Here is a 27,889-nt window from a genome sequence, read left to right as displayed (position 1 = left end):
GCCCTAAAAAGCAAAAAAAAAAAAAAAAGAAGATCATGCTGGCTGCTGGGAGAGAGCAAAGCGGAGCTGCTGATCCGCCAGAGTAGAAAAGAGAGGTGAGTTAACAACAATTATCAGAAAACATCAGCACAGAAGCAGCTGCCTCTGGGATGGCTCTCCCCACCTCCAGGTGACCTTGCTTTCCTGGTCGCTCTCGTCTCCTTTCCTCCGAAGGGCATCCTCTGTTTCCTTGCCATCCCCCCTGATAACTGGCCCCCGGGATTGGCTTTTCTTAGTTCACATTCGAGAAGCAGATTGGCTGCTCCCAGGTCAGGTGCTGCCTCTGGGTCCAATCAGCTATGAGCAAGAAGGGTGGGGCCACCCTGTCTGGGAGGAGCCTCGAGTCACCTCTTCATCGGCGGTGGTCGGCGGTGGTCGGCAGCGGTACCCCCAAGAAGGCGGCGGGAATGGCCGTCGAGGAAACGGACACGTCCGGAGAGGTAAGTTGTAGACTTCAGCATCCAGATTATATTTACTCGGTTCACTCTGGTTTTTGTCTACAGTCATAAACGTTTCCTTCTCACTGCTGCACGTTATACTCTTGTGTCAATGTACTTCAATTTATTTGCCCGTTTTTTGCTGTGACTCAGCATGGGGGTAGTTTCTAGTTTCTCCAAAAGTTTTAAACAGTTGAATACTTTCCTGATGTGGCCTTTGCTAAAACTACGACGCAAAAAGTTTAGGAGACGCAGTGGGCTTTGCGGCTTCACCCACCCCATCGCCATGCTTCTGACCCCTGATGGCAGAAGCCTTATGTATCCTGGATCCGGTTTAGGCTCCAGGGTGAACAGGAGATCAGAAGGGAAGCGCGTGAGCCAGGAGGAAGAGATGGAGGGACCGTGAACTTGTCTGACTTAGCACAGGGCAAGCTGAGCTAAACAGAAATGAAGCTGTCATTCTCCACAAGGCATTACCGCCCAAGCGGGTGTCTGGCTCGGGCTGGCATGTGACCTGAATAAAGCTGTTCACCCTGCACCCGGGCAGCCACGTGATCCAGTTCTAAGCAATAAGACATTAGCTGGGAAGGTCCTGCGGTGGCCCAGTGGGTTAAAGGATCCAGCAATGCTGTAGCTGCCCTGTAGGTCGCAGCTATGGCTGGGATTCAGTCCCTGGCCTGGGAACTTCCATATGCAGCAGGTGAGGCCATTAAAAAAAAATGGCCTCGGGGTTCCCATCGTGGCGCAGTGGTTAACGAATCTGACTAGGAACCATGAGGTTGCAGGTTCAATCCCTGCCCTTGCTCAGTGAGTTAAGGATCCGGCGTTGCCATGAGCTGTGGTGTAGGTCGCAGACACGGCTTGGAGCCTGCGTTGCTGTGGCTGTGGCTGTGGCGTAGGCCGGTGGCTACAGCTCCGATTGGACCCCTAGCCTGAGAACCTCCATATTGCCGCGGAAGTGGCTCAAGAAAAGGCAAAAAGACAAAAATAAATAAATAAATAAAATAAGTAAAATAAATTTATAAAAAAATGGCCTCAGCAGGAAGGAAGCTGACTATTATCCATGAGGATTCAGGTTCAATCTTTGGCCTTGCTCAGTGGGTTAAGGATCTGGTGTTGCTGTGAGCTGGGGTGAAGGTCACAGACGCGGCTCTGATCCCGTGTTGCTGTGGCTGTGGTGTAGGCCGACAGCTGCAGCTCCACTTCGACTCCTAGCCTGGGAATCTCTATATGCCTCGGGTGTGGCCCTAAAAAGAAAAAAAAAGAGAGAGAGAGACTAAAACCTCAAGTGTCTGGGCTACTGTAACAGATTTTCAGTTTGCTGATACAGAGGTGATGGGGGAAATAAAGTTTCCAGGAACTAAAAGCCTAGGCGTTGGACGTATTTGACTTCCTCTTCGTTGATGCAGCTCTGTCCTTGCCAGCAGGGAGGCTGGCCCGGGAACCGGGATGGGACCTATGACGGTAAATAGTTTGCATTAAGGGAGGAGTATGCTTGCTGCGTGGTGATGAAAGCAGTGCGAAGTGGGCTGTGGTGGTGCAAGAAATAAACTTCTTCAGCAACATGGACGGAACTAGAGACTCTCATACTGAGTGAAATCAGTCAGAAAGAGAAAGACAAATCCCATATGATATCACTTAGAACTGGAATCTAATATACAGCACAAAGGAACCTTTCCACAGAAAAGAAAATTATGGATTTGGAGGAGAGACTTTCAGCTGCCCTGGAGGGGGAGCGGAGTGGGAGGGATCAGGAGCTTGGGGTTAATAGATGCAAACTATCACTCTTGGAATGGGCTTACCATGAGATCCTGCTGTGTCGCATTGAGAACTCTATCTAGATACTTATATCACAACACAACAATGGGAGGAAAAAGTATGTATACATGCATGTGTAACTTGGTCCCCATGCTGTACAGCGGAAAAAAATAAACGACAACCACAAAAAGAAATAAGCTTCTTGGCGTTCCCATCGTGGCACAGCGGAAACGAATCCGACTAGGACCCTTGAGGTTGCAGGTTCAATCCCTAGCCTTGCTCAGTGGGTCAAGGATCTGGCATTGCCATGAGCTGTGGTGTAGATTGCAGATGTGACTTGGATCCCACGTTGCTGTGGTTGTGGTGGAGGCCGGCAGCTGTATCTCCGATTGGACCCCTAGCCTGGGAACCTCCACATGCCATGGAGGCAGCCCTAGAAAAGACAAAGAGACCAAAAAAAAATTTTTTTTTTTTAAGTAAACAAGCAAAAAGAGTGTCCAGAAGGCTGGGTTTCTTCTGCAAGGTCAGGGAAGCGGTGTGTGTGCTCCTGTCTGTTTCTACTCACTGGGGCCACCCTCTGATACGATTATACACCCTTAACTTGTTAAATCAGCCCCTTAATCTACCCCAATGTGGCTGATTCTTGCTTGAACACCCCGCCACCCCAACACACGTACCAAATGCCCCGAATTGGCTCAGGGTGTCAGAGAGGCCAAGACTAAGGACAAAACATGTCATCGGGTGTGTCTCGGAAAGCTGGCGCGTCCTCCACCCCAGTGCCCTTGCTCTTGGGGTGATCCTGGCTAGAAACCGAGGTCAGGGAGTAGCCCCAATTTTGCTGGTGGGAGGACCTTCCCCATGCATTCTTCACACCAGATAAGCATCTAATTGTTGGCTACAGGGAGGTTGGCAGTGGGTTAGCTTTTATTAATAATAATGATAGCGATGACAATGACGACAGCTACCATTTATTGAGTGCCAGACACCTCGCTGCATTCGTGGCATGTCGGGTCTCTGGTTGTGACAGCAGTGTCTCAGGAGGGAGGAGCTCAACAAGTCAGGAGGCTGCCAGGGCAGCGAGGTTGGGTGAATTTGGCTCCCCTTCTGCAGGTGGTACGTGGCGCTGCCAGGCTGTGAATCGAGAGAGTAGGAGTCCTGAGCTCACGCCCGAAACCACAAGGTACTTGAGCCAACGAACGTAAACAGAGGGATGCAGGGTCAAAGCTAGGGAGATAGGTGATGATGCGGGGAAGAGGGAGGGGATGGGAATGGGGGAGAGAGACGGAGAGCTTTAAAGAAAGAGAGGCTCGGAGTTCCCGCCGTGGCGCAGTGGTTAATGAATCTGACTAGGAACCATGAGGTCATAGGTTGGATCCCTGGCCTTGCTCAGTGGGTTAAGCATCTGGCGTGGCTGTGAGCTGTGGGGTAGGTCGCAGACGTGGCTCAGATCTTGCATTGCTGTGGCTCTGGTGTAGGCCAGTGGCTACGGCTCCAATTCGACCCCTAGCCTAGGAACCTCCATACGCCGCAGGAGCTGCCCAAGAAATGGCAAAAAAAAAAAAAAAAAAGAAAGAAAAAAGAAAAAAAGGCTAAAAGAGATTTAGAGACAGAATTTTTTTTTTAAGTTTTGTGTATTAAAGTAGTGTTGATTTATAATGTTCTCTCAGTTTCTGCTGTACAGTAGAGTGACCCGGTCATACATATATATATATATACATTCTTTTTCTCATGTTATCTTCCATCACGTTGAGGATCACAAGTGATGGGATCAAGTTCCCTACGCTGTATGGCAGGCCCTCATTGCTTATCTATTCTAGATGCCATAGTTTGCATCTACCAACCCCAAACTCCCCGTCCATCCCTCTCCCTTCCCCTCTCCCTTGGCAACCACAAGTCTGTTCTCCATGTCTGAGTCTGTTTCTGTTCTATAGACGGGTTCATTTGTGCCATGTTTTAGATACCACATAGAAGTGATATCATATGGAATTTGTCTTTCTCTTTCTGACTTACTTCACTTAGTATGAGACTCTCTAGTTCCATCTGGGTTGCTACAAATGGCATCGTTTTGTTCTTTTTTATGGCTGAGTAATATTCCATTGTATATATGTACCACATCTTCTTAATCCATTCATCTGTCGACGGACTTTCAGGTTGTTTCCATGTCTTGGTTATTGTGACTAGTGCTGCTGTGAACATAGGGATGCATGTATCTTTTTTAATTGTAGGTGTGTACAGACACAGAGATTTAAAGAGAAGAGAGAGAGAAGGAGCCAGCCCTATGTGGAACCATAAAAAAAGACTAAAACAAAACTACAGAGAAAGGTTCAATGGAAGGACTTAGGGAAATTGAGAGAAGGTCTCAGTAAGCTAGATACAGGGAGTTCCTGTCCTGGTTCAGCAGTTAACGAATCCAACTAGTATCCATGAAGACATGGGTTCGATCCCTGGCCTCCCTCAGTGGGTTAAGGATCCGGTGTTGCCGTGAGCTGTGGTGTAGGTCGTAGACACGGCTCAGATCTGGTGTTGCTGTGGCCGTGGCTGTGGCCAGCAGCTATAGCTCCGATTGGACTCCTAGCCTGGGAACCACCATATGCCAGGGGTGTGGCCCTAAAAAGACAAAAAAAAAAAGTTGCATTCATACATTCATACACACTACATAGGTAGATAGCTAATTAGCTAGCTAGATAAACGGGAGAGACAAAAACACAAAGCAAAAACAAAAACCAGAGAGAAGGATAAGAAGGATTCCTACAATGAAAGGTTTTTTTTTGGGGGGGGTCAATCCAGGACCCTAGATTTCCTCCGATGACCCTGACCTAGCTCTCCCTCCACTTCCAGATGCCTAAGTGCCCCACCCCCACCCCTTGGGCTTAGTCCCCCCCCCCCCCCCCCGCATGGATAGTGTCTGCTCCATAGTCCAGAGGTGATGAATTCAGCAGAACATCTGTTTCCTGTTCTGGATGCTAGGACCTGCCTTGAGACTTCTGGTTGTGGGGCAGAGGTAATGAACATGACTAGGATCCGTGAGGATGCGTGTTTGATCTGCAACCTCGCTCAGTGGGTTAAGGATCCAGCATGCCATCTGGAAGTTTCCAGGCAGGGGGTCCAATCCGAGCTACAGCTGCTGGCCTACACCACAGCCACAGCAAAGCTGGATCTGAGCAGCATCTGCCACCTACACCTGAGCTTGCAGCAAGGCTAGATCCTTAACCCACTGAGCGAGGCCAGGGATCGAACCCGCAACCTCGTGGTTCCTAGTCAGATTCCTTTCCGATGCGCCACCGCCGCCACCACCACCATGGGAACTCCAGAGCTTTCTTACTATTCTTTCTTAACTTTGTCCCAGAGTTCCCTAAGCTGCCTGCACAAATGTGAAGGGAGTCATTGATACTTAAGCATCCCCTAGGATCCAGTTTGAGGAGTTTATTCCTGGCCCCTCCTCAGAGCAGCTGAATCAGGAGTTGCAGGTTAGCAAGATCCCCTGGCGATTCCTGTTCCTCTTCAAGATGAGAGGCACTGCCGAGCACCCAGGGAAGAAGGAATTTTAAACCCGTGTTATTATGAATCCACCATTTGCTATATGGCGCCACCTTGAGGCCCGTTGAAGAACTGACTTGGGAAAGCCAGGAACGTGGCAGGAGTCCGGTGGCTTCGGGTGCCGGTTCTCGAGGTATTCAACCTATCTGAACCGTGGATGGGTCAAACTCCTTTACATACCACTGGGATGACAGTTCCACTTCATGTACCGTGTTTGCCCCAGCGTGGGTGCAGGAAGACCAAACAATGCTCTACCAATTTCAGGATGCTCTACCAATTTCAACAATGCTTCCAAGATGGAGCCTGGACATAATTCAGGGGCAAAAGGCCACTGAGTCTAGAGTATTTGGGTTAAATTGTGCCCCCACCCCCCCCAAAAAAAATATGTTGCAGTCCTCATCCCCAGGACCTCAGAATGTGGCCGTTTGGAAACAGGGTCATGGCAAATAATTAGTCAAGATGAAGTCATGCTGAACGAGGGTGGACCCTAAACCAGTATAACTGGTGTCTTCATATGAAGAGGGAAGGTGATGAGAAGACAGAGACACGGGGGAGAAAGCCATGGGAAGACAGAGGCAGAGCTTGGAGTGATTCTGCTGCAAGCTGGGGAGTGCCAAGGATTGCCAGCCACCAGCAGAGGCTGGAAGAGAGAAGGAACTATTTTACCCAGAGTCTCAGAGGGAAAACAGCCCTATAGATACCCTGACTTTGGGCATCTGATCTTCAAAACTGTAAAAGAATACATTTCTGTTGTTTTAAGCCCCCCAGTTTGTGGGACTTTATTACAGCAGCCCCAAGAAACGAATACCCATGGGAAGGATGATTTTATTTTTCGTTTCAGGGCTGCACCTGCAACATATGACAGTCCCCAGGCTAGAGATGGAAGCAGAGCTGCCGGCCTATGCCACAGCCACAGCCATGCAGGATCCAAGTGTGTCTGCAATCTACCCGGCGTCTCACAGCAGTGCCGGATCCCCAACCCACTGAGCAGGGCCAAGGATCCAACCTGCATCCTCAGGCATTCTAGTTGGGCTTGTTACCTTGGAGCCACAGCAGAGCTGGAAGGTTGAACTTCTATGTACATTAAGGAAGTTAGAAAATATCTCAAGACCTCTTTCCTTGAGAGGAAACCAAAGCTAGGACTACTTTACAGCAGAAGGTAGCAAAAGGCCAATACATCTCTTCAACAGCGTGTGAAAAGGTCTCAACATTTTTTTTTTAAGGGACACATATGGAAGCTTCCAGGCCAGGGATTGAATCCGAGCTGCAGCTGGGACCTACACCATATCCTTCAAGCCACTGTGCCTTTGGGGATAGACCCTGAGCCTCTGCAGCAACCTGAGCCACTGGAGTCAGACTCTTAACCCACTGCACCACAGCGGGAACTCCCTCAACATCTGTAATCATGAGAAAAATGCAACTTAAAAGCACCATCAGACAGATGCTCATAGCAGCTTTATTTGCAATGGTTCCACATAAGGCTTTTAGCTATCGACCTTATCTTTTCCACAAAGGAGGATGCCCACATGGGCACTCTGGATTCTCAAAGGCATTGGTGCCATCTTTTTCCTCCTAAATGTTCTCATTAAGTCCCATCATAGGACATGGCCTGAGGTTTTCTCTCCTTGCAATTTAGACTGCATCAAAGCATATGAGGCCTTCCCATTGTGGCTCAGTGAGTTAAGAACCCAACATAGTGTCTGTGAGGATGCGGGTTCGATCCCTGGCCTTGCTCCGTGGGTTAAGGATCAGGCGTTGCTGTGGCTGTGGTGTAGGCCGGCGGCTACAGCTCTGATTTGACCCCTAGTATGGGAACCTCCATATGCTGTGGGTTTGGCCCTAAAAAGCAAAAAAGAGGAAGGAAATGAGGCTAGTCTGAAATGAGATATACTGTAAGTAGAAAATACACCTCAGATTTCAAAGACCTCTTATAAAAGTAAATGATCACATTAATGTCTGTATTAAGTACGTGTTCAGACTATTGCAGTCTGTTTTAGGTTAAATAAAATATAAAGATTAACTTTACCTTTTTCTTTTTCTTTTTTTTTTTAACTTTTTAGGGCCGCACCTGCAGCCTTTGGAGGTTCCCAGGCTAGGGGTCGAATCGGAGCTACAGCTGCCGGCCTGCACCACAGCCACAGCCACGCCAGATCCGAGCTGCGTCTGCGACCTACACCCCAGCTCCTGGCAACACCAGATCCTTAACCCACTGACTGAGGCCAGGGATCCAACCTGAAACCTCATGGTTCCTAGTCAGATTCATCAACCACTGAGCCATGACGGCTCTGTCTGTCTTTTTTTTTTTTTTTTTTCCCCTGTCTTTTTGTCTTTTTCTAGGGCCGCACCTGCTTGAAGAACATAAGCTTGCATCTACCCCGGTCCTTATCTGTGGCCCTATTTTCTGCTCCCAATCAATCAAACCACTTCCTAATCTCTCCCAAGGGAGGGCACCGTCTTCAGGGCATTAGCCTGCTGTGGCCGCTTTTGCCTGGCAAAGCAATGAAGCTGTTTTCTTTCTTCTTTGCCCCAAGCCCCGTCTCTGCATTTCTATTTGACACCTGTGGACAGAGGCTGAGTTTCAGCCCCAGCTTTGCTCTGTATTGGACGTCTGTGAAATGATAAGCTTGGTAGTACAGCTTTACAGGATTGCTTTCAGGATGATGGAACATAACACTCCAGAAAGCTTTGCCTCTGGCATTGGGTCTCAAGAAAGACTGTCTAGAAACTGAAACTGAGGAGTTCCCGTCGTGGCTCAGTGGAAACGGATCCAACTAGGAACCACGAGGTTGCAGGTTCGATCCCTGGCCTCGCTCGTGGGTGAAGGATCTGGCATCACCATGAGCTGTGGTGTAGGTTGCAGACGTGGCTCGGATCCTGCGTGGCAGTGGCGGTGGCCAGCAGCTGTAGCTCCGATGCGACCCCTAACCTGGGGAACCTCCAGCTGCTGCAGGCGCGGCCCTGAGAAAGCAAAAAATAAATAAATAAATAAAAGAGCCTGGGCAGCACTATTTCAGATAGCTCTGGAATAGTGCCCCAGAGAGGCAAGGGGAAAAAATATCAGTGCCTATGTGATACCGGAGAAGGGAGAGGTGCCTGCAGCCCTGCACGCATTTCACAGAAGTTGCTGCGATTCTCCTGAAGGTTACAAGTCCCTTGGAGCCGACAGCACTGTGAAGGCATTTCGTGTTTTTCTAGATACAAGGAGATGCAAGAATTGGGGTCATAACATCTTCTCCTACAATGTCTGACTATCTGGAGACCTGTTCTGCCAGTTTTTCTGGAGCAGGGGAATGCCTCAGTCCTGATGTTCACCCCAAGCTCTGCTCAGGGGGGGTTGCAGGTCGGCACCTGCCGTGGCTCATGATTCAGTCCATGTAGAGGCGGGGGGGGGGGGGGCAGGCGCCAAACTCCAGGTCCCAGGCAGAAGGGTGGCAACGGATGCTAAAATATGTTGCCTCATCTCAGGTTCCCGAATAATGAGGGGCTCTGGCTTTGGGAGGTCGTCTTTCCCTTACGTTCCTGTCCTGGGTCCGAAAGATCATTGTCTTGCTGAACTTGAAGTCAGGCCCGATCTTATCTTTCATTCATGACCCGAGGCATATCTTGTACTTTTTTTATGGTTTTATCGTTAAGCAAGCCTGCTTCCTTGCAGGCAATCTGCTGCCTTTCTTGAGCAATTATTAACTTGCTGGAGTTCCCGTTGTAGCTCAGCGGAAATGAATCTGACTAGGATCCACAAGGATGCGGGTTCGATCCCTGACCTTGCTCAGTGGGTTAAGGATCCGGCCTTGCCATGGGCTGTGGTGTAGGTCACAGACGCGGCTCGGATCCTGTGTTGCTGTGGCTCTGGCGTAGGCCAGTGGCTACAGCTCCGATTCGACCCCTAGCCTGGGAACCTCCATGTGCCGCAGGAGCGGCCCAAGAAAAGGGAAAAAGCCAAAAAACAAAACCCAAAAAAACCAATATACCTTGGGAGTTCGTTCATGGTGCAGTGGGTTCAGGCTCTGGCATTGGCACTACAGCAGCTGTGGTGTGGGTTCAATCCCTGGCTTGGGAACTTCCCCATGGCGCAGCCAAAAAATAAAATAATAAAATAGTGCACCTTAGGCAATAAGCCAGGGAAGCTTTGGTGCTGTGTTATTACCGGCACTGATAACAATTAAGGGAGTCGTCGCTAATTTTCACACTTAGTCATGATTTTATAACTTATGCAACTAACTAAAGGAGTGTCACAAACTTCGTAACCAACTCCAGAATCAGGAGGTCTTTCTTAACATTTTATGTGTTTATTTTTCTTGTTTGAGGGCCTCACATTTTGGTTATTCACTTTTCGATTGATTTCCGTTCCTTTTTTTCCCTCCCATGTGTATTGAGATATAATCGACCCTGTGAGTTGAAGGTGTGCAGTGTAATGATTTGACTTACCTACATCATGAAATAATTACTGCAATAAGGTTCGCAAACTCCCATCATCTCATATAGATGAAAAAGAAAAAAACCTTTTTTCCTTGTAATAACTCATAGGGTTTATTCTCTTATTAACAGCTTTCCTAATGTAACAGTGGTAGGTGTTTTGTTTTGTTTTGTCTTGGCCATGCCCACAACATGTGGAAGTTCCAGGACCAGGGATCGAACCCTCACCTCTCTCCCTGTGCTGTAAAAAGACACAACCCCACACTTGGGCTCTCTGTGATCATCAGGAAGTCATCACACTGCATCAGAGGCATCTCTTTTCTCAATAAACTCTTTTTTCTTGGAGCTCCCCTCATGGCTCAGTAGTAATGAACCCAACTAGTATCCATGAGGATGCAGGTTCAATCCCTGGTCTCACTCAGTGGGTTAAGGATCCAGCATTGCCGTGAGCTATGGTGTAGGTCACAGACGTGGCTTGGACCTGGCATGGCTGTGGCTCTGGCATAGGCCGGCACCTGTAGCTCCAATTCGACCTCTAGCCTGGAAACTTCCATATGCTGCAGGTGCAGCCCTAAAAAGACAAAAACAAACCAAAAAACCCCTCTTCTTTCTCTTCACCTCACTATGAGCTTTGAACATTCTTTTTCCGAACCACACGTAAGGACCACAACACCTATGTGCATTTTTCACTCAATCTTATGTGCTTTATTTTCAATCTGCTTTTTCTGGCCAGGTCTGATCACCACAAAATGAGTAATAAGGTTTTTAGGGTGTGGAGGAGGGAGAGGGAATGTCTTGCCAGCTGAGAGCTTTATACTCATAGATATAATTATGAATCATCTGTCATTTTCACAGCAGCCATTGTCTTATAACTTATGTAATTATCTCAACAGTGTTTCACAAACCTTGAAGTTAATGAGGCCTTACAAGTCTTGGATGTTTATAACAGAAAGAAGAATCCACCAAGTGCTCTGAGCACCAGGAGAAACCTTACTTTTCAAGAAGCTCAGGAGTTCCCATCGTGGTGCAGCAGACACGAATCCAACCAGGAACCATGAGGTTGCAAGTTCGACTCTGGCCTCGCTCAGTGGGTTAAGGATCCGGTGTTGCCAGGAGCTGTGGCGTAGGGGTCGAAGACGTGGCTCGGATCTGGTGTGGCTGTGGCTGGGGTGTAGGCAGGCAGCTGTAGCTCTGATTAGACCCCTAGCCTGGGAACCTCCATATGCTGCGGGTGGGGCCCCGAAAAACAAACAAACAAACAAAAACAAAAACAAAAGCCCAGGCTGGTGGTTAAAGGCAAGAGGAAAATAAATAAAGACACATCTTGTTACTGAAATTCGGTCTGTCCAGCAGGGCTGAATAGAAATGAGAAAACAGAGTTTTGAGTGAAAGAGAAAAAAATAGTTTTATTTCTTTGCTGAGCAAAGGAGGCCATGGCAGGTTAATGCCCTGCAGACTGTGTCTTCCTCCGGGAGGGATTAGAAAGTGGTTTTATAGTTTGAGCATAGAAAATAGAGCCATAGGTAAAGATCGGGGTCCATACAAGATTCCATTCTTCTTCTTCTTTTTTTTTTTTTTTTTTTGTCTTTTTTGCCTTTTCTAGGGCTGCTTCCGCGGCATATGGAGGTTCCCACGCTAGGGGTCCAACCGGAGCTGCAGCCGCCGGCCTACACCAGAGCCACAGCAACGTGGGATCCAAGGTGCCACCTACACCACAGCTCACAGCAACGCCGGATCCTTAGCCCCCTGAGCGAGGCCAGGGATCGAACCTGCAACCTCATGGTTCCTAGTCAGATTCGTTAACCACTGCGCTGGCAACTCCAAGATTCCATTCTTCTTCAAAGCTGGTGTTTAGTGCCCTCAGGAGGGATTCTGGTCCTCCTCTGTTTCTCTTTTGTTGGGGGCTTTCCTTCTGCAGAGATTCTTGGGTGCATTCCTTGAGGGGGAGCCAGACCCTGCCCTGAGGCACACCCTTGTCTCTTGACGGCTCCTCCCTGGTTTCTGCAATTAGCGATTGTTTGGACCTACGCTTTGGAACTCAGGGAGGATCCGAAGCCTACCACCTATTCCCTATAAACAAGAAGCGGGGAACACAGAAAGGCTTGTGTGCCCAGGAGCCCCAAGGGCACTGCTGGGTTTCAATCTTTCCACTCACTTGTTCTGGCAGCAAAAATCCTTGTAGAGGACCCAGGAAATATATTTTCGTTCTTTTGTTTTGAAGAAGGGGTAAGGACAAGACAGACAGGACAGGCAGGACAGACATGAGACGTGAGGTCACAGTGGAGATTTCTCACTCACTCTGTACCTTTTTAGTAAAAAATGTTTAGTAAACATTTTTGCTTTTGGTACCCTGTGGAAATCACAGCTCATCTAAAACATGCAGTAGAGGAGTTCCCATTCTGGTGCAGTGGAAAAGAGTTCAACTAGTATACACGATGATGCAGGTTCGATCCCTGGCTTCTCTCAATGGGTTAAGGATCTGGCGTGGCCGTGAGCTGTGGTTTGGAGCCAGTCGCTGACTCCCCTCAGATTCCCTGTTGCTGTGGCTGTGCCAGCAGGCATACCTCCAATTCAACCCCTAGCCTGAGAACTTCCAAAGGCCGTGGGTCCAACCCTAAAAAAAAAAAAAAAAAAAAAAAATGCAATAGAAATGATGTTACACATACAGAAATCCTCATGCAAGGCTCCCTGGGTTCAAACCCCACTGTTTCTTACTGTGGAGCCTCGGAAAATGACTTGACTCTTTGCCTAGGTTTCTCCTTGCTTATGGTGGAGACAGCAAAAAGCAGCAACATCTTAAGGTTAATGGGAATATTAGCAAATTAATCTGGGAAAAACAATTTTACCCAGCATGCCCTGGGCATTGTTAGCGATTAGTTAACACTCTCCCCCAGCAAGTAAAAACCAAGTGCTTCCTTTTTCACCTCCCCCGCCGCCTTAACGAATAGAGCCAGTGAAAAAAACTGGTTTCCTTCTATAATGGGGAAAGCCGTATTTCTGAATCTATCTCTGCCTTTTTAAAAGACAGGTTCGTGGTTTTAGAGAATTAAGAATAGTGACGCGAGGGAGGAGTTCCCGTGGTGGCGCAGCAGAAACGAATCCTACTAGTATCCATGAGGATGCGGGTCTGATCCCTGGCCTCGTTCAGTGGGTTGGGGATCTGGTGTTGCGGTGAAGCTGTGGCCACCGGCTGCAGCCCCGATTCGACTCCTAGCCTGCAAACTTCCATTTGCCGCCCCTAAAAAGAAAACAAAAACCAAAAACCAAAAAACGGGGCACAGCGGGATGGGCGCGGCATCTTTCGGGAGCGCTCGGACGCAGGCTCCATCCCGGCCGCGCACAGAGGGCTGAGGATTCTGCGTTGCAGCCCGGGACCTCCATCTGCCATGCGCGGGGCGGCCAAAAAAGAAAAAAAATATTAAAAAAAAAAAAAGGCTTGAGTTCACCGAGCGCAAGGCTCAGAGGTTGGTTACCAGGTACAAAGCTCAGGTGGCGGCCCCTGCTCCCGCCACCAGCCTGGGCTGCGCCTGCCTCCTCGGCTCCCACCTCTGGGTCCAGCGCTGGCTGCTGAGGCTCAAAGAACCGGGGGCCCCTCCTTGGTCTCAGCCCTCGCCCGTCTCTCTCTCTCCCTGTGTTTTTCTCTGTCCCCACAAGGGGGCAGTGTTGCACAGCGGTTCGGTGCACAGAGGCGGGTGAGGGGGGTACTCACACCCAGCCCGCTTGGCGCCGCAAATGACTCTCAGCTTCTCAGGGCCTTATTTTTCTCATCTGTGAAGTGGGGGTGATAATAGCTCCTATACCAAGTCCGCTGCATGACGATGATGATGTTGTCATTTGCCATTTGCTTTCCCTCCGCTCTCTTGGTGCCCAAGTCAGAATCCACCTTTCTATTTTTCCTTCCTCACTGGGGTCACAGAGTCTGCTGCCACCTGGGGCCAGGCAGATTAGGGGGAAGCCGACAGGCTGGGAGCCAAGGAAAACCATAGGACGCCCCCAGGGCGGTAGCCACTCGGAGCCTGCAAGGGATGGATTATGGATTACGATTATGGCCACTGGGAATGCAGATGCTTAGTTGACACCTGTCATGGCCTTTTCAAGAGATGCTTAAGCTCTCCCAATCTCTCCCTCTCTCTCTCTTTTTAAAAATCTTTTTAGGGCTGCACCTGCGGCACATGGAGGTTCCCAGGCTAGGGGTCGAATCGGAGCTGTAGCCACCGGCCCCCGCCACAGCCCCTGCAACACCAGATCTGAGCTGTGTCTGCAACCTACACCACAGCTCACGGCAGCAGGGGATCCTTAACCCACTGAGTGAGGCCAGGGATCGAACCTGCATCCTCATGGTTAGTATTCAGATTCATTTCTGCTGAGCCATGATGAGAACCCCATGATGTCCCCATCTTTCAATGCTGGTGACCAATTAAAGAAAAAAAAAGTGATCCAAGGATTGTGGGCAGCTTCTAGAAGCTGAAAAGGCTAAGGGGATGGACTCTCCCCCTAGAGCCTCCAGGAGGAATCAGCCCAGTGACAATGACTTTGGACTTTGACCTCCCAACTGTAATAGAATAAATGTGTGTTGTTTTATGCCAGTAAATCTGTGGGAATTTCTTACGGCACCATTTGGAAATGAATGCAGATTGACATAATATATTTCATGCTAATAATCAGGCTATATCATATATATGCAAAAAACAAAGGAGATGTGTGTGTGTGTGTGTGTGTGTGTGTGTATATATGATCAGAGTGTAGATACTGATAATAAGGGTAGGGGTTCCTGTTGTGGCTCAGTGGATTAAGAGCCTTTCATAGTATCCGTGAAGATGTGGGTTCCATCCCTGGCCTTGCACAGTGGGTTAAGGACCCGACATTGCTGCAAGTGGCAGCATAGGTCACAGAGGTGGCTCAGATCTGGCACTGCTATGGCTGTGGCATAGTCCGGCTTCTGCAGGTCCAGTTCAAGCTGGCAACTTCCCTATGCGGCAGGTGTGGCCCTAAAAAGAAAAAAAATTTTTAATTAAAAAAATAAAAGGGGGAGTTCCCGTCGTGGCGCAGTGGTTAACGAATCCGACTAGGAACCATGAGGTTGCGGGTTCGGTCCCTGCCCTTGCTCAGTGGGTTGACGATCCGGCATTGCCGTGAGTTGTGGTGTAGGTTGCAGACGCGGCTCGGATCCCACGTTGCTGTGGCTCTGGCATAGGCCGGTGGCTACAGCTCCAATTCGACCCCTAGCCTGGGAATCTCCATATGCCGCGGGAGTGGCCCAAGAAATAGCAACAACAACAACAAAAGACAAAAGACAAAATAAAATAAAATAAAATAAAAGGGTAGAAGTTCCCGTTGGCTCAGCAGTTAATGAATCTGACTAGCATCCATGAGGTCGCAGGTTCGATCCCTGGCCTCGCTTAGTGGGTTAAGGATCCAGCATTGCTGTGAGCTGTGGTGTAGGTCGCCAATGCAGCTTGGATCCCATATTGCTGTGGCTGTGGTGTAGGCTGGCAGCTGTAGCTCCGATTTGACCCGTAGCCTGGGGACCTCCATATGCCCCGGGTGTGGCCCTAAAAAGAAAAAGAAGAAAAAAAAAAAAAGGATAAAGTAACAGAGCCGCTCTAGGTGGGGGGATGGTGGAGGTTGGGGGGGAAGTAGGGAAGGCTTCTCTGAGGAGGGGGTGTTTAAGAAATCTGAATAAGTGTGTAACTGGGCAGGGCCCTGTGGGGCTCCTGTGTGCCCCCCCCCATTGCTTATTTTTAGGGAATAAGCTTCAGGCTCCAGGACCCTTCCCGAGTTCCAAAGGGCAAAATTCAAACATTTACCAATCAGGGAAGGGAGGGGATGCAGAGACCCCGGAGGAGCTGTCAAGAGACAAGGGTGCAGCCTCAGGGCAGGGTCCTGGTCCCACCTCAAGGAATATAGATAAAAATAGCTTTGAGTTCTTGATGGAACCCAAACCCCCAACAAATGGAAGATGTTAATGAAGCCTTCTTTACTCCAGAAAAAAGATCACCAGTCCGCTGAACACCAGACGCCAGCTCACCTCTACCCTAATCCTTATCTGCATCCTGAGTTTCCATCCTCAAAACTATAAAACCACCTCCCAATCTCTCCCAAGGCGGTAGGGGGACAGTCTTCAGGGCATTAGCCTGCTGTGACCCTCCTTTGATTGGCAAAGGAGTACAGCTATTTTTTTTTCTCCTGCCCCCAAAACTCTGTTTCCACGTTTCTATTCAGTGCCAGTGGACAGAGTCGACAAGTGTCGCAGGAAGAGGGACCCCCTCCAAGGCCTCGAGAACGGGCTCTTTTCTAACCCTTGGAAATGAATTGTCTGAGGAGACACGTGTGCTGACAAAGCCAAAAACTTTATTGGGAAGGGGCATCAGGGCAGAGGGCCATAGGGTGAGGGAACCCGGTAGAACGGCCACGTGGCTTGCAGGCTCAGGTTTTATGGGACTGGGTTTAGTTTCCGGGTCATCCCTGGCCAACCATCCTGCTCGGCTTGTACCTGGTCTGGCTCGGAGTTCTTGGTGGCATGTGAGGCTCTCAGCCAAGATGGATTCCAGCGCCAAGGATTCTGGGAAGTTGGTTGTTTCCTTCCTCCTACTGGCCCCTCCTAAATCCTCCTGGTCAGTCCTCAGGGCAGCACCACGTTCCTTATCAGGGCCTTTTTTTGTGCCTGGCCAAGGTGGGCAGTTTCAGTCAGTGGTCCCCTAACGTAAGGACTGAGGCAGGTAGATATCTGGGCAAAGAGAAACAGCAGCAGGTGCAAAGGTCCTGAGGTGGGAACATGTTTCACATATATAAGAAGCATTGAGGATGCAGGTGTGGCTGGAGTTATCGATGGGGAGCGGGTGAGAGAGGAGGTCAGAACAGGGACAAATGGGGCAGATTACATGTGGGTTTTTGGGTCATGGTTAGGATTCTAGCTCCTAATCTTGAATGTGATCAGAAGTCTTGCAGATCACAGGAGTTCCTGTTGTGGCTCACCAGGTTAAGAACCAACTAATATCCATGAGGATGTGGGATCAATCCCTGGCCTCCATCAGTGGGTTAAGCATCCAGGGTTGATGTGAGCGTGGTGTAGGTTGCAGACGTGGCAAATCCCAAGTTGCTGTGGCTATAGGGTAGGCTGGCAGCTACAGCTCTGATCTGACCCCTAGGCTGGAAATTTCCATATGCCCCTGGGGTGGCCTTAAAAAACAAACAAAAAGAGTAGATGGGGAGTTTCTGCTGTGGTGCCACAGGAAGGGTGGTCCCAGCCAGAACCGGTTAACAAACTGGTTCTGTTTGTTTCCACTTAAGACCACTTAAGATTTTTCATTTGGCTAATCTTTTATTCTTATTTCCTCCACGTCAGCACAATCCAATGGAAATGTAACAGAGCTGTACACTTTAAAATCGTCCAGTAGTGACTGTAGACCTGAAACAAATTGACAGCCAGATGTTTCCAGAAAAGATAGGTTTACCAGGGATCAGTCAGCCACCATGCAGAACCACGTGCAAGTCCACGCAGGGTAAGAGGAGAACCCTTTTATAGCGGGGGGGGGGGGGGGGAGGAGGAGTTGGGGTTACAGTAAACAAAGAGCCTCCTGGCTTTTCATTGGCTGAGTCCTTGACAGGAAAAAAGAGGGTGTTCTTCCTATTGGGCTCTGCTATTGGTTCAAGGGGGTAAGAGCTCCCCCTTCTGGTCTCCAGCTTTATTTCATTAGGGTTTCTTCTGTTGATTAATTTTTGTATAGCACTTTTTTTTTTTTTTTTGTCTTTTTGCCATTTCTTGGGCCGCTCCCACGGCATATGGAGGTTCCCAGGCTAGGGGTCAGATCGGAGCTGTAGCCTCCAGCTTACGCCAGAGCCACAGCAACGCGGAATCCGAGCTGCGTCTACACCACAGCTCACGGCGACGCCGGATCCTTAACCCACTGAGCAAGGGCAGGGATCTAACCCGCCACCTCATGGTTCCTAGTCGGATTCGTTAACCACTGCACCACGACGGGAACTCCTATATAGCACATTTTTTAAAAAGCAAAAGGAAACAGGGAACACTTTTATTTTATTTTTTTTGCTTTTTAGGGCTACACTCGTGGCATATGGGAGTTCCCAGACTAGGGTTGAATCAGAGCTACAGCTGCCAGCCTACACCACAGCCACAGCAACACCAGCAGTATCTGCGACTTGCACCACAGCCCACAGAGCAAGACTAGGGATTGAATTTGCATCCTCATGGATACTAGTCAGATTCAGGAACTCCTGAAACAAGCAAAATTTTAATTTTAGTAATATATTTTATTTTAACCCAGTGCTTCCAAATTATGATCATTCCAACCTACAGTCAATATAAAATTATTAATTTTATAATTTGCTTCCTTAAGTACCAAGTCTTGAAAATCTCGTGACTATTTCACACTTATAGCAGCATCTCCATGATAATGCTAAATTTGGGGGGGTGAAGGAGAAAAAGATAGCTTTATTGCTTTGCCAGGCAAAGGGGGCCACAGCAGGCCAATGCCTTAAAGACGGTGCCCCCGAATGCTAAATTTTCATCAGGAATTTAAAAAATTTTTTTTGCCGCACCCATGGTATATGGAAGTTCCCCAGGCCAGGGATCGAATCCGAGTCGCAGCTGTGACTTATACAACTCAGGATCCTTAACCTGCTGTGCCACAACAGGAACTCCTTCATCAGGAATGCTTGATTTTTCTTTTAGAGGCTAGAAGTCAGAGTCGAAGAGTTCTCATGGTGGCTCAGTGGTAACGAGCACAACTAGTATCCATGAGGATGTGGGTTCCATCCCTGGCCTCGCTCTGGGCATTGCCATGAGCTGTGGCGAGGCTCAAAGATGCAGCTCGGATCCTTCATGGCTGTGGCTGTGCTGTAGGCTGGCAGCTGCAGCTCTGATTGGACCCCTAGCCTGGGAAGCTCCATCTGCCATGAGGGCAGCCCTAAAAATATAGTAATAAAATAAAAATAAAATATAAAGCACTTTAAACAGGACCAGAGTAAGCCCTTGGCATAATGAAATTAATTCGACATTCATTGATTCATCCCATTAAATGTTTCCTACTCCTGTCCCTACTCGGTGTGGAGTGCTCTTATCAGCTGGAAGGTGTGGCTATTGTTTGATATCATTATCCTCTCTCTCCATCAGTCTTCGTGTCCTGCTCTTTCCTCGTTCTGTCTGTCTGTCCTTGTGTGTCTCTCTCTCGGTGTCCGTCTTTGTCTGTCTCTGTGTCCGGTCGGCGCGTACACACTGCTCCAGGGGAGGCTCTGAGTTTTCCACAGTGAACAGAAAAGACCCAGGCCCTGCCCCCCAGGGGCTCCCGGGCTGGTGAGAGAAGCAGGTGTTAGAAAAAGAAACTCGCAAACAGGAACGCGTTTGTAAATTTTGCCAGGGCTCTGAAGAAGCATGTAGGCGGCTCTGACAAGAAAACAAACAAAACCTAGGAAAACGGGGGCCTTGTATTCGATTGAGAGAGAGGTCCGGCAAGGCCCCTCAGAAGAAGTGACACTTGAGATAAGATGAAATGAGAAGTAGGAGTCATCGAGGGTGTGAAGGGAAGCGTGTTGGAGGCATGTGGAACAGACTAGTGGGTGGCCCAGAGGACGGGAGGCTGGGAAGGGGCCTGGAGCCATTCACAGGAGCCATGTCCCTCTGGGAAATCGACTGGGAAACAGAGAACCCAATGAGGGGGCTGGGCCAGGAGCGGGGGTGTGGAGGTGGAGAGACCTGGCTGGGTCTGAGTTATGTTTTGGAGATGCCAGCCAAAGGACCAGAAGGTAGGCTAGGGCAACTGAGAGAAGAATCAAAGGTGTTCCTGTGAATGGGGTGACACTATTGGGGGGGGGAGGGCCTTGGGGGCTAGGGGTGGGCCAAGTTGGGGGAAATTAAAAATATATTTTTTTTCTATATTTAAAATGACTTCCAGGAGTTCCCTGGTGGCCCAACAGTTGGGGATTTGGCCTTGTCACTGCTGTGGCACAGGTTCGATCCCTGGCCCCGGAACTTCTGTATGCTGCAGGCGAAGCCAAAAATAAATAAAAATGACCTCCAGGATGCCTGTACAATCCCTCCATGTCATTTTGTCTTTGCCTCTGTCCGTGCCCATCCCTCTGTCCTTCAGTATTCTGGCCTCTCTCCCTGTCTCCCTCTGTGTTGCAGTCCGCCTCTGCCTCAGTTTGGGTCCCTAACCCTGTTGTCTCTTAGTCTCTGTACCTCTTTGTCTTATCTCTTCTTCCTGTTAACTTCTGTGTCTCCGTTTTTTGTTTGCTTTTTTTTTTTTTTTTGTCTTTTCTAGGGCCGCTCCCCCGGCACATGGAGATTCCCAGGCTAGGGGTCTCTTTGGAGCTGCAGCCACCGGCCTACGCCAGAGCCACAGCAACATGGGATCCGAGCCGCGTCTGCAACCTACACCACAGCTCACAGCAACACCGGATCCTCAACCCACTGAGCAAGGCCAGGGATCAAACCCGCATCCTCACAGAGACTAGTCGGGTTCTTAACCCACTGAGCCACAACGGGAACTCCTGTGTCTCTGTTCTTTCTCTCTGTGTGTCTCTGCCTCCATCTCTCTGGGTCTCTGTCTCTCCTTGTCTCATATCTCTCTGTCTTCCTCTCTTCCCTCCGTTCCCTTTGGGTGTCTCTGTTCCTCTGTCTCCATCTGTCTCCGTGTCGCTATCGAAAGCCTGTGACTTTATTTTTCTGTCTTTCCCCATCTCTGCCGCTCCCCATCCCCCCGCCAAGCCCCATTCCAGACTGTTCCCCCTGCCAGACTGGAAGTGTCTCCGTGGCGGGACCACCTCCCCCCCCACATCCTGGAACCATCCCCAAGGACCTGGGTCACCCCTGCCTGACCTCGGGCAGGACAGGGCAAAGGACAGGCCACAGAATGAGGTGGAGGGATGTCACACCCATTCCCTCCTACCCGGCTTCCAGCCACGTCCCGTCCCTCTCGCTGGCCTCAATCCGCCTCCTCCCGCCGTCCAGACCTAAGTCATGTCTGGGCTGATGCGAGACCTGAGCCCACGCTGCACCCTCCTCGGTCCCCTTGGACAGAGCCCCAGGTCCCAGGAGCTGGGCGGGGTCAAGGGGCCATGGGACCCCAGGAGACCAAACGCAGGCAGCTAGACGGAGCCAGAGCCAGAGGACCAGGCAGACGCTAAGAAGTGGCTAGAGATGGAGGAATCTGAGGGAGACAGAGACTCAGAGAGACGGAGAGAGGCACAGACGGTCACCCCTCAGCATCCCTGTCATCTGCCCGCACAACCCGTCATCAGCGCTGTCCACACCCGCTCCTTAGGTGATCTCATTCACCCCATGGCTCTAAACACCACTGTCCCCAGATGACTCCCCGCTGTTTCTCACCAGCCCTGACCTCCGTCTGCCCTGGGGTGCTCCTCCGTCCAACCGCTCGGCTCCCCAGTGGGCGCCTCCCGCGCAGTCCTCCTCCCCACCCTTCTCAGCGCCTCGGCACGTGCACGTGTCCGCAGACAGAGCCGCAAAAACACCATCCTGGCCTCCTCCTCATCTCCTTCCCCCTGGCTGGCACCTGACTCCCCCATCTCCTCAAATGAGCCCCCCTCTGCCCAATGTGGATTCTCTCGCGCTCTCTTTTTTCTTTTTTGGCTGCCCCTCAGCGTATGGAGTTCCCCGGCCAGGGATCAGATCTTAGCCGCAGTTGCAGCAACGGCCGGATCCTTAACCCACTGTGCCAGCCAGGGATCGAACCTGCGTCCAGCGCACCCAAGACGCTGCCAATCCCATTGCACCCCAGTGAGAACTCCCTGATTCTTGTCTCTTCTCTCTGGACCACAGCACCTCCCACCCGGGCTGTTGCCACCTCCCACCTCTTCACTGGTCTCTCTGCTTCCATCTCACCCCTACTAGCATCCTCTATGCAGGATATTCTTAAATAATAAATAAGATCATGCTGCTCCTGCCACCTTGTGCTGAAAACCCATTGCACTTAAACCCCGGCATTCATGGTCTCCGTGCACGGTCTGTCCATGCCTCTCCTTGCTCTTCCTGGCACGCACCAACTTCCCTTTTCCCTGCAAGGCTCAGGTGCCATGATGGCTCTCAGCCTCAAAGTCGCCTCCTCTGAGACTCCCCGACCACTACAGTTACCCCACTTGACCCCAGGCACCCTCCAGCATCACCTGTGTTCTCTGCTACCAGATATTTGTTTGCCTTTGGTTTGCCGATCTTCCCTGCCCGGGGAGTTTGCTTGTCCCTTCCTGGGTCTCAAGGGTGACAGCAGAGCTCAGAGCACAGCAGGTGCCAGGTTGTTCTTTACATGAGCCAAGACTTCCTCCTGCTCCCAATTATTGCGCATCTCCCACAAGCCTGACACTGAGTCCAGGGGCTTTCCCAGCATTCTCTCTGTCTCTCTCTTTTTTGGCCCATTTTTTAAAAAGTTCTATCAGGGGAGTTCCTGTCGTGACACAGTGGTTAACGAATCCGACTAGGAACCATGAGGTTGCGGGTTCGGTCCCTGCCCTTGCTCAGTGGGTTAACGATCCAGCGTTGCCGTGAGCTGTGGTGTAGGTTGCAGACGCGGCTTGGATCCTGCTTTGCTGTGGCTCTGGCGTAGGCTGGTGGCTACAGCTCCTATTCGATCCCTAGCCTGGGAACCTCCATATGCCGTGGGAGCGGCCCAAGAAATGGCAAAAAGACAAAAAAAAAAAAAAAAGTTCTATCAAAGTGGAGTTGCTGTACAATACATTGTCTCTTTGGATACATGTTGGGAGGGAGGGAGGAACAATGGTCCCCCCTCCCCCGATTTTATGGATGGGGAAACGGAGGCTCACGGGGCGCAGTCACCTGTCCAGGATTCGGAAGGCAGAACAGGTGATGCCGAGGATTTGAATCTGGGAAGTTTTGCTGGGGCAGCAAAGAGGGATGGAAGCAAGAGAGAATAAGAAAAAGGAAATGAGACAGAGAGAGAGGAGGGAAAAGGGATAGAGAACCAAGAAGGAAGTAGGTGTGAGGCCAAGGTCCCCCAGGCCCCCTGCTTCCTGACCGCAGCCTGGCCCAGGGCTGCTGAGCACCTGACCCCAGGAATGTGTCCCCAGGGGGCAGGCTGGCCCAGCCCAGGAGGCTTATAAGCCCCACGAGGGTGGGGTCGGGGGGTGGGTGCTTGTTGGAAGCAGCAGGCAGGAGCGCAGCCCAGCGCTGGATCGGGAGATCCCAGGCAGCCAGGTAAGCGTCCCCAGCGCCCCCTAAAAACTCAACAGTCTGTGATCCACTTTCCCTGCAGCTCCGTGTTGTCACTGTGATTCTCAGCCTCTGGACCTTGTGTCTCCAGATCTCATCTCCAAATGGGACTCTCATTAGGAGTGGCTCTCCAGTTTTCTCTGTCTCCCTAAGTCTGTCTCTGAATCTCTCTCTCCATGACCGTGTCTCTGATGACCTCTGATCATCTCGATCTCTGTCTGTCTCTGTCTTCCCTCCATTCTGAGGGCTCGGTCTCCTGGTTTATGGATGGAGAGACGCTTTCTCCATCCCTCCTCTCCTCCTGGCTCTCTCTCTCTTTCTTTTTTCTCCCTCTCTCCCCCTCGTTCTTTCTCTTCTCAGCCTCCGAATTTCTCTAGGTTCTGGGTCTCTGGGCCGGGGTCTTAGATCCTATTCTGTGTGCGTGTTGGAGGGGAGGGGAGCTGTATAGGTTCTTGTCTGCTCAATGAGATTCCGGGAAGGGGGCAGGAAGGGGGGACAAAGAGACAGATGGAACGACTTGGGTCATAGGACCCCAGACTCACCTGAAACTGACCCTCGTGCCAGGTGCTGAATGATGACCGCAGCAGGAAACCCCTGGGGCTGGTTCCTGGGGTACCTCCTCCTTGGTATCACAGGTACCTCTGTGTGTGTGTGTGTGTATCTGCGCCCGAGGTACAGTGTTGGTTACTCTGCAGGCGTGACTCAGTGTTCTGCCATGGGACCAAAACTTCGTGGGTGACAGTACTCTGTGACCATTGCGTTCCGGTTGCACGTGTGTAATTCCTCGTATCACCGGGAGTTTGCATGTGTACGACCTGTGCCCTGGAAGTGTGTGGCTGTGCGCATCCTTGTGTGTGGTGTCCTCCTCGTGAGAGCTGATGCGTGATTGGGAGAAGATTCTAACAGCCTGCGCCTCTCAATATCCTGTGGAGTGACAAGGAGGCGAGGGCGTGAGAGATGATGGCCTGAGGACCGGGAGGAGTCTGGAGTGCGGCTAAAAGGGAGATTGTGCTTCTGGGGGAGTTACCCATCGCCGGCGGGGACCCCAGGGACCCACATCATGAAACACTTGTGATGGGGTTTCTGGGTGAGCCAGCTTTTTGCTGCTGTCCAGGAGACTGAACCAGAGAAGGCAAGGCTCTGAGGGCCACAGAGGGCTGCACTGCCTCCTTGAGTGTCTGGCTGTGTCGCCCTTGCCTCTGCCACCTGTGTGCCAGGGTCTGCTGGTGCTGGGAGGCTGTGGCCCCAGTAGTGCACGAACTTGGCGTGGTGCTTTGTTACGTGTGTGTGTGTGTGTGTGAGTGTGAGAGAGAGACAGACAGAGGGAGAGGTGGCATGCAGGTCCCCAGATATGGATGTGACCCACTCAGCTGAAACTCATCCTGACAAGTGACCCTACCTCGTATACGCTGATCTCCACCCCTTGAACCCTACCTCACCCCAAGGAACCTGACCTGTGGAATAAAAGCCCAGTCCCCAGGAGCCCCGGTCCCACCTCCTGAGCTCAGCTCCTCATTCTTGACTCCACCCCTAAGAGCCAGGCTGCCCTCAGCATCTGACTCCATCCCTGAGGCCCTGACCGCACGTCCTGCACTGTGACCCCCCCCACCCCCAAGAGGCCTTATCCTGCCTCTTGAGTCTGTCCCCCTGCCCTGACCACGCCCCTCTGGACCGAGTCCCCGCCCCCAGAAACCCTGGTTCCACCCTGAGCCCACCATGACCACGCCCCTGCATTGTGGCCACGCCCCCTAAAACCAAGACCCCCCCACCCCCCACCCAGGAGTGGGTATCCTGCATCCCGGGCGGTTCCTCCCGGCGTGATCACGCCCCTGCACCGAGCCCCGCCCCCAGAAGCCCCAGTCCCACTCTGAGCAAATCCCCCGGCCCCGACTCGCTTCTCAGGATCCCTCGCCTTCATTAACGGCGGCCACATCATAAACGGCGAGGACTGCAACCCCCACTCGCAGCCCTGGCAGGCGGCACTGTTCCTGGAAGACGACTTTTTCTGCGGGGGCGTCCTGGTGCATCCGCAATGGGTGCTGTCAGCCGCACACTGCTTCCAAAAGTGAGCACGGAGCGGGGTGGGGATGGGGGCGGGACCTGGGTCCTACGGGTCCGTGGAGGCCAGGGGCGTAATAAATTCAATCTCTGGGTACTAAAAGTGCACCCCGCTGTGGAAGAAGTCTCTGTCTGCGAGGGACAGGGTCGCGATCACGCCGGGAGGAATGGCCCAGGATGCAGGATACCCCCTCCGGGGGAGGGGAGCGGGTCCTGGCTTTAGGGGGCGTGGTCAGGGTGGAACCAGGGTTTCTGGGGGCGGGGTCTCTTTGGAAAGACAGAGTCCTGGGTTGAAATCCCAGCTCCGCTGCTGCGTTTACTAGCGAGTTAAGGCAAGCCTTGCCCCCGGATTATCGATTGGGAATTAGTATTTGAATCACAGCTGCGTAGCTCTTATTGCAGCGCTTAGCAAGGAAGGCGGCCGCGGGGTCGGGGGGGACGGAGAGTGTGGTTGATGGAGAGAATGGAGATAACGGGCGCAGGTGTCCCAGAAGTATTCTGTCCACCGCTGGCCCTCAGTTCCTACACCATCGGGCTGGGTCTGCACAATCTTGAGCCCGAACAAGAACCCGGCAGCCAGATGATGGAGGCCAGCCTCTCCATTCAGCACCCAGAATACAACGAGCCGTCTATGGCCAACGACCTCATGCTCATCAAGTTGAAAGAATCGGTGTCGCTGTCTGACACCGTCCGGAACATCAGCGTCGTCTCCCAGTGCCCGACCCCTGGGGATTCTTGCCTCGTTTCCGGCTGGGGTCGGCTGGCCAGTGGTGAGCTCAGGAGGGTGGGTGTGTCTGCCCTCGCCGAGGGGCTCTCCGCCCAGCCAGAGGGGCTGATCCGATGCTCCGCGTCCCAGGCAGACTGCCCCAAGTGCTGCAGTGTGTGAACATCTCCGTGGCTTCTGAGGAGGTCTGCAAGGCGCGCTACGGCCCCGTGTACCACCCCAGCATGTTCTGCGCTGGCGGAGGCCAGGACCAAAAGGACTCCTGCCACGTGAGAGATGGGGGAAGGGGAGGGGGGATCCAGGGAGAGAGGCAGAAGGAAGGGGTGGGGGGGCACACAGTGAGCAACAGAGATATGGGCTGTGGGGGGGGGGTCATTGACAAACGGGGAGAGAGACTGCGAGAAAGAAATAGACACAGAAATGAAGAGAAGCAAAGAAAGAAACAGAGGCATTTCCCACGTGGCTCAGCAGTCAACCAACCCAACTAGGAACCATGAGGTTGTGGGTTCGATGCCTGGCCTTGCTCAGTGGGTTAAGGATCTGGTGTTGCCGTGAGCTGTGGTGTGGGTCGCAGATGAGGCTCGGATCCAGTGTTGCTGTGGCTGTGGTGTAGGCTCGCGGCTATAGCTCTGATTGGACTCCTAGCCTGGGAACCTCCATATGCGGCGGGTGCAGCCCTAAAAAGACAAAAAAAAAAAAAAAAAAGGAGAAGAAGAGGAGGAAGGAAAGGGAGTTCCCTGGTGGCACAGCAGGTTAAGGGTTCGGCGTTGCCACTGCAGGGGCACAGATTTGATCTTTGGCCTGGGAACTTCCATGTGCTATAGAAGAGGCCAAAACCAAACCAAAACAACAACAAAAAAAGGAGGGCACGGAGGTAGAAGTTAGGACATGGAGGAGTAGGATTAGGGGAACTCTCAATCATTTGGTTCTTTTCTGATCTCACACGAATCTCCACTCTCTGTGCTTTGGATTCTCATTCTCACACTACAGGGTGACTCTGGGGGCCCCCTCATCTGCAATGGGTCCCTGCAGGGCCTCGTGTCCTTTGGACAAGCCCAGTGTGGCCAACCCAACGTGCCAGGCGTCTACACCAACCTCTGCAAATTCACGGACTGGATACAGACGACCATCCAGGCCAGTTAACTCCCAGGACTGGGATGCATGAAACGGAACCCCCACATGTACTCTGCTGAAGAAATTCAGGAATCTGGGTTCCCAGTGCCTTCCTCCCTCAGCCCCAGGAGTCTAGACACCCCCCAACCCCCTCCCTCCCAGGAGTCCCCTCCCACCGAGAGTCTTTTCCTGAACACAGTGCCCCCTAGTGGCACAGGTTAGCCCCGCTTAACCATTGGTAGAGAAAGTTTGTTTTCCCTGTTTTTTTGTTTTTTAGTTTTTTTGTCCCTTCCCCTAAGGCCAGAAATAAAGTCTATAAGAAGCACAGACTCTGTTCAAACAGCCCTCCTTGCTTTCCTTCCTAGCCAAGGGATTCCAACAAACAGCTTCCCCCTCTTTGGGCCTCAGTTTCCCCATCCAGGAAAGGGGAGCCCTGGGGCTACAGGGTCCCAAAGGAAGGAGACATCCGGGAGTTTCCTTCGTGGCTCAGCGGTTAACAAACCCGACTAGGATCCATGAGGATGTGGGTTCGATCCCTGGCCTTGCTCAGTGGGTTAAGTATCTGGTGTTGCTGTTAGCTGTGATGTAGGCTGTTAGCTGTAGCCTGGGGGC

The 27,889-nt window shown here is 51.3% G+C and overlaps 1 protein-coding gene across 4 annotated transcripts; it reads left to right on the top strand.

The window, feature by feature from the left end:
• On the top strand, window positions 90-27,607 carry KLK4 (enamel matrix serine proteinase 1). 4 transcript variants are annotated; one of them, XM_021093482.1, is made up of 6 exons: window positions 397-479; window positions 17,530-17,686; window positions 25,285-25,447; window positions 25,960-26,210; window positions 26,297-26,433; window positions 27,155-27,606. In XM_021093482.1, exons 2-6 carry the CDS (start codon window positions 17,614-17,616, stop codon window positions 27,305-27,307), a joined length of 777 nt encoding a protein of 258 aa, XP_020949141.1. In that variant the 5' UTR covers window positions 397-479; window positions 17,530-17,613; the 3' UTR covers window positions 27,308-27,606. The 4 variants fall into 4 exon arrangements, with proteins under 4 accessions (XP_020949142.1, XP_020949141.1, XP_005664846.1 ...); XM_005664789.3 differs by lacking the exon at window positions 397-479 and adding an exon at window positions 23,947-24,017 and having other exon boundaries at window positions 17,600-17,686; NM_213802.1 differs by lacking the exons at window positions 397-479; window positions 17,530-17,686 and adding exons at window positions 23,310-23,367; window positions 23,947-24,017 and having other exon boundaries at window positions 27,155-27,607.

This window comes from Sus scrofa, chromosome 6, assembly GCF_000003025.6.
Source record: "Sus scrofa isolate TJ Tabasco breed Duroc chromosome 6, Sscrofa11.1, whole genome shotgun sequence".
NCBI lineage: Eukaryota > Metazoa > Chordata > Mammalia > Artiodactyla > Suidae > Sus > Sus scrofa.
The sequence above is the reverse complement of the archived record's forward strand: the minus strand, read 5'-3'. Positions and strand labels throughout refer to the sequence as shown.